The sequence below is a fragment of the Urocitellus parryii genome, chromosome 4, assembly GCF_045843805.1.
Source record: "Urocitellus parryii isolate mUroPar1 chromosome 4, mUroPar1.hap1, whole genome shotgun sequence".
In the NCBI taxonomy this organism is placed as follows: Eukaryota; Metazoa; Chordata; class Mammalia; order Rodentia; family Sciuridae; genus Urocitellus; species Urocitellus parryii.
In genome coordinates this window covers 104593003-104599002 of record NC_135534.1, presented here as the reverse complement: position 1 = coordinate 104599002, position 6000 = coordinate 104593003, and the positions used below count along the sequence as shown (strand labels likewise).

The 6000-nt window shown below is 51.1% G+C and overlaps 1 protein-coding gene across 1 annotated transcript in view; it reads right to left on the bottom strand.

Moving 5' to 3' along the window:
• Window positions 1-1768: 1768 nt before the first annotated feature.
• Cep164 (centrosomal protein 164) overlaps window positions 1769-6000 on the bottom strand; it is a 64796-nt gene continuing 60564 nt past the window's right edge. The window contains exons 29-32 of the mRNA XM_026396335.2: window positions 5191-5535; window positions 4219-4285; window positions 3282-3404; window positions 1769-3109 (exon numbers count right to left, since the gene is read on the bottom strand). Coding sequence (XP_026252120.2) covers window positions 3010-3109; window positions 3282-3404; window positions 4219-4285; window positions 5191-5535 — 635 coding nt within the window. The 3' untranslated portion in view covers window positions 1769-3009. The remainder of the gene's footprint in view (window positions 3110-3281; window positions 3405-4218; window positions 4286-5190; window positions 5536-6000) is intronic.

Sequence of the window (6000 nt, the reverse complement as noted above, 5' to 3'; positions counted from 1 at the left end):
CTTTTTCCTGAAGCCCCAGGCTGAGAAGTCAAGACTCCTGGGCTCAGGTCCCACCTCTGCCACACACTGACTGAAACCAGAGCAGCTCGCGCAGGCTCCCTAGGCCATCGGCTCTACTAGAAAGCATGAGGAGTGGAACAAGGCATCTCCTAGGCTTCGGCTATGGACTTGACATTCATGCCACTCTCCACAAAGCACAGGTTGAAACCCAGTGCCTACCATGATGGCATTAGGAGGTGGGGCCTGTGGGAGGTGATCAGGCCATGAAGCCCTCACAAATGGGACTAGTGTCCTTCCTACCACGTGAGGAAAGTAACACCTATGAACCAGAAAGCAGTCCTCACCAGACACCAAATTTCCCAGGGCCTTATCTTTGACTTCCAGCCTTCAGTTTGCCGAGTGCAGTGGCGCATGCCTGTAATCCTAGTTACTCAGGAGGTTGAGGCAGGAGGATCAAGAGTTCCAAGCCAGCCTCAGCAAAAGTCGGGCACTAAGCAACTCAGTGAGATCCTGTTTCTAAATAAAATACAAAATAGGGCTGGGGATGTGGCTTAGTGGTCAAGTGCCCCTGAGTTCAATCCCTGGTACCAAAAAAAAAAAAAAAAAAAAAAAAACCATTATCCAGTTCATGGTATCAGGAAGAGGAGTGCTGGCGTTTGAGAGGCTTTTTGCACACTACCACTGAGCTACACCCTGTGGTTTTCTTAAAGCAGCCCTAAAAGACTAACACAGTTCTTTTCAGGTCTACGATTTTAGTCTCCTAGCTAGATTTGAAAATCCACAAGAGGAAGAATGAGACGATTTTGGAGTCCCTTTGTAAACCTTGTCCCAGGAAGCCCCCCATTCAGTTAGAAGCCACCGCCTTCCTAGAACCCAGGTTTTTAGACCAAGCGGCCCAGGAGGAAGACAGAGGGTGCTGACACAGTGGAACAGGGGCATCAGAACTCAACTTTCTGAGACATGTGGACCTGGGTTCAAGTCCTGGTCATTAGGTGTATGGGCTAATTTCTCCGGTGCCTAAATTCCTTCATCTATAAAATAAGAATACCAACTTCATTAGGTAAAGATTGCAAGCAAGAATATATGAAAAGCACCTAGCCAACAGAAGACATTCAACAAATGTTAGCTTGCCTGCTTCTCCCTCTGGTCTTTCCTTCCTTTCTAGAAAGGGCGGGAATGTCTACTATATGTTTTATCTTTACGTTGGTTTGTGTGCAAATCTGTATAACAGGGCCATCTCAGGTGATTCTCCTAGCAGTTTTGTTGCTGCTCATACCCATGGAACAGAAAAGACTCACCTAACTACCAGTTTAGCACCTTGTGGGGATTTATCTTTCAATGAATGAAAGTGGAACCCACTGGCCTCTGGGAAATGGCATTATGGATCTCCAGCTGGCAGAACAGGGAGGGGGCAATGGGAGAGGTGGAGAACATCAGCACTTCCCAAGGACTGGCAGCTGGGCAGAGGGTGCTCTGGGGGAACAGGGATGGACTCTGGGGCTCTACACTTTACTGGGGACCCCAGGCACTTCCAACATCTTTGAGCCCTGGTTTCCCCTCATCCATAAAAACTGAGCCAACAGTATCTACATCAGTACATTGTTGTGGTGACTTAATCATATGCCTAGGGAGGCGTCCCATGAATACTCGTGTTTCCTTCCTGCCTTCTTCTCAGGAGAAAGGAAGCAAAGGCCTCTAAAAAGAAAACACATTCACACACGGGACTTGTAGAAAATGGACCTGCAGAGATTTTAATTGATGCATAAAACACAGGATTGTCACCAGAGCTGGTCGTATCACATGAGCTATTCCCAAAGCACACAGAATAAGCCAAATAACAAATAGGACATTTTCTATGTGGTAGGCTGATGCCTAAAACATATGTGAGGGGGTAAAAAAGCCAACTGGATCTCAGTCTTATTCCATGGCAAAGAAATGAGTGGTGAGACAGCGAGTGTTGGTTTCTCTGGCAAGGGCAACCCCACAGCTTTCAAGACATGAAAAATGGGGACACTTTGTTTAAACAATGGGACAGATGCCTGAGAACAGCAGCTCCACCTGGTATAAGGGCCCCCCTGACAATGCTGGGCACTGGTCCAGTCTTTACACTAAGCTCTGGGAAGAGGCAGCAGTGGGATTGGGGCAGGGGGCGGCAAGGTAGAAAAGACAGGTAGAAACCGAGTCCATGAATGCACCGAAGGTACTCTAGAAAGAGAAAGCAAGATGAGGACCAGAGGCCATCCCAGTCTTTTCCTGCGGGTGTTTTTCGTTTTGGTTTTTGGCTTCCTGAAGAAGTGGTGTGCTTGGGACCTGAGACGCTGGCTGGAGGGCTCCCAGGAGCTTCAGGGAATTGGAGGGTGCTCCTGAAGACAGCCCTGAGGAAAGCACAGTGCTGGCTGAGAGAAAAGAGGCAAAACTTCTGAGGTCCAGCCTCCGGCAGGGCCTAAACAGCTGAACCAAATCCTGAGATGGTCACTAGGAGGGAAAGAATGTTCAAAAAAGGAGACATTAAAAACAAAACAAAACAAAAAAAAAAAAGACAAAAGAACAAAGAAAGGATTTGACCTCTCCGAGGCTGAGGTACTGGAGATAGGTGCAGGCCACAGGAGCCAGGTCCCAGAGTACAGGTGTGCTGGGAACCTCTAAGCAGGTCCCTGAAGGTCCAAGGGACCAGGGTGGCTCTGGAAGGATCCCCTTGGCTCTGAAGAGAACTGCCTTCCATCCCTGAGCAGGCCCAGCAGCAGCCATGCCCATCAGTGCTGCCATGTTGATGCAGGAGCTCAAAGAAGCTCACACACTTCAGGTCAAAACACGGGCCACGGTCACAGAGTATGGCTTACTATTTGAGTCACACCATCCTTTCCACCCACACCCAGCCCTGTGGTTCTTTCAGGTCCTAAGGGGTGCAGCAGAGCAGACAGGAAAATGCTTTCTCAGAAGCAGGAAGTACAGGTGGCTCCCTGGGCCTGGGTCCCGAGGGGGAGGAGTCTCCCCATGCCGACTGGTCACTCAGTAGTGGTATACGTGCAGGACGTTGTCATCATCCAGGCCCAGCTGCAACATCATGCTGGAAGTGGCTGTAGGCTTGGGCACCGAAGAAAAAACATGTCTGGCCATGAGGTGAAGGAAAACTGGGCAGCTGAGCATGTCCAGATGGAGCCAAAAAAGAGTCAGAGGCTGAAGTGGATCCTCCTCTGGCCCCCAGAGCACCAGCGGAGCCTGACCAGCTTGACTGCTACAACAGGAAGGCACTGTGGTTTGGGGACCAGTTGAAAGGATACGATTTGGACTCATTCTTGAAACGCTCTAGCCATTTGCGGTTAGCATCAATCATGCTCTGAAAGTTGGTGCTGTCTGCCTTGGGGACTTGGGAATGGCTGTGCTGCAGAAGGCGGAGCTGCTCACTGGGAAGAGGAAGGAGGAGAGGGTGAGAAGAGGAAGAGTACAAACAAAGGTGTTGCATGAAAGGGGACATATGACAGAGCCAACCAGAAGCCAACCCATAGCTCTTCTTCTCACCAGTACCAGAAATAGCCTTTTCAGAGATCTCTTTAGCAACTTGAAGCTGCCCTTTTGGAAAGACAAACTGAGTTCCCAAAAGGGAGGGTGGTAGCCACCCTCTGCCCATTCCTAGGTGCTTGCTTGCCACTCCTGGGCTTCCACCTCTGTTTCCAACAAATGCTTTCAATAAGGAGCTCCCCTCGATCAACTCAATACTTGCTTAGCCTCAGCTCCCAAGCTGGCCCAAAGAGACGGTGGGGGACTTCCAATTGGGGTCTCAGGGAGGGGGAGGCACACTTGGCAAGGAAGAAGATGAATGGGAAATTAATAACAGGTTTAAAGAATTGCCCGTCTGTCTCCCCAATGGGGTGTCCCTCTCATTCCAGATGTTGCTTAGCAGGATTTAGAGAAGAAAGGAGCTGTGGAAAGTAGACAAAGAGCTCAATGGTAAAGACAAAGGCCAGATTCCAGGGTGGAAAGGCCAGCCTACGGGGCAGTGTGCAGGGTCCCACCACAGGTACCACAGGCAGCTTCCTCATCTGATTTTCCCCACTGTGGAGGGCGTCTCAGTCCTAGGCAAGGTGTGGCAGCTCTGTGGGGATCTGTCTAACCTCCTAGGCCATCAGGACCAGGAGTCTGTTGCCCTCAGAGGTCCCATCTGCCCAGGGAGCGGAGACAGCTGCTTGACTGCCCCACAGAGCCCACTGGGAGGCTTACCTGGCAGACACATAGCCCAGGCGGTTCTCCATGGTGGTAGGGCTGTTGCTGAGCAGGGGGATGCCAGCTGAGGGAGTGGAGGGGAAGAGCTCAGGGGCCCTGGTCCAGTGGAGCCAGACCCAGGCCCCACAGGATGCCTTGCTGCTCACCAGAACCTCTGGCCCCCCTGGAAACAGATGAGGCAGCACCCCAGAACACACACACAAAAGCAGGGGGAGCTTCAGAGCCTAGAGATGAGAGACAGGTGACAGACGGGAAGTGTTCTATTTATTTCTAAAATTTAATTTACATTTCAATTTGGGTTAAGGCAGAAAGAAGATTTTTTCCCCCATATTTTCCTTCAAATGATTGTTTTTATAGCCTCTCATACTCCCTGCAGGGCTATGAGACCAGGGGAGGCTACAGGTAAGGGGGAAGCCACAGGTAAAGGGAAGCCACAGCTAAGGGATTAGAGGCAAAATCCTAGAGTCATAGAGATATGAGGTCAAAACCTGATTTGTTACTCACTTACTGGGTGTCCTGGAGCCCATTACTTAACCTGAGTCTCAGCTTACTCATCTATAAAATGGGGATGATTACTACTGCCAAGAATTATTATAAGGATTAAAGGGGGAAAGATAGACAGATATGAAGTGCCTGGCCTTCATATGTACTGCACAAGATGGGAGCCATTATGATAATGACAATGACGACCTTCTAGGGTCTGCTGAGCTCTACAATACATAATAAAGGCCCCAGTCAGCCCAGGCTCCATGTTAACCATCCTGATCCACAGAGCCACCGGCTGCAGGGCCATCGGCAAGGTCTTCAGCATGGATCCAGAGACAGAGCCATGGACCAAAATTGGGGGCAGGGACGGGGTAAGCAAGAAGAAGAAAGGAATAGTAGGACAAAGAGGGTAGAATAAAATGGAGGAGGAGGAAGAAAGCAGGAAGGCACAGCCAAAACCAAGGGCAGCCCAGGGAGGCTTACAGGGAAAATACTTGCGCCACTTCTCCAAAAGAAAGTCGTCCACTGTCTGAGTCACAGAGGGGAGCCGGGGGCCCAGCCCTGGGTCCCAGGCCCACTGAGTGGACACGGGTGTAACCGGAGACGAGGATGGAACCCTGTTCATAAAGGGGTAGGAGGGAAGCGGGGTGCTCTTGGAAGACCTCGGCAAGAACTGAGATGGCCAAGAATTGGAGAGCGAAGGGGGTGGCTGGGTGCTGAGGCTGCCCAGAATGTTGAGGACACTGTTGAGCTCACTGCTGATCCGCTGGAGGGAGCTGCTCAAGTAATTGATCTTATTGGGGAAGATGGTACTCGAGGTGGAGGGAACTGAAAGGAAAGAGGTAGATGGTAGGGAGGGACTCAGGTTCAGAGCCCTGGAACATCCCAGACAATGGCACCTGCTGGCTGACCCTCCCTGCTCCTGCAGACAATAGCCCCTTTGGCCCTACAAAGGGGACAGAGGATAACTGGGGCTTCCTTGTTCCAGACAGAGCAGGCCCAGGGCAGGGGTACAAGCCCCTAGAGAGAAGGAAGAGAGGGCCCTGTGCCCTCCTGCAGGCCAGAACAGAGAGGAGAGACAGCCTCCCAAGAGACCCTGAAAGAGAAGAGGCTAACAGGGACAGTCCACAACATTCAGAAAGCTCTCGTAGTATGCCACCAACCCAGCTCTTACCAAGTATCTAGTTCAGACAAGGGCTCACACACACCCCTGTGGGGCTGAGGGAAGGGGAGTGCACTGTGTCCCCAACATCCCCCATCTCCAAATACTCTGGGATTCGCCCCTCCCACGGC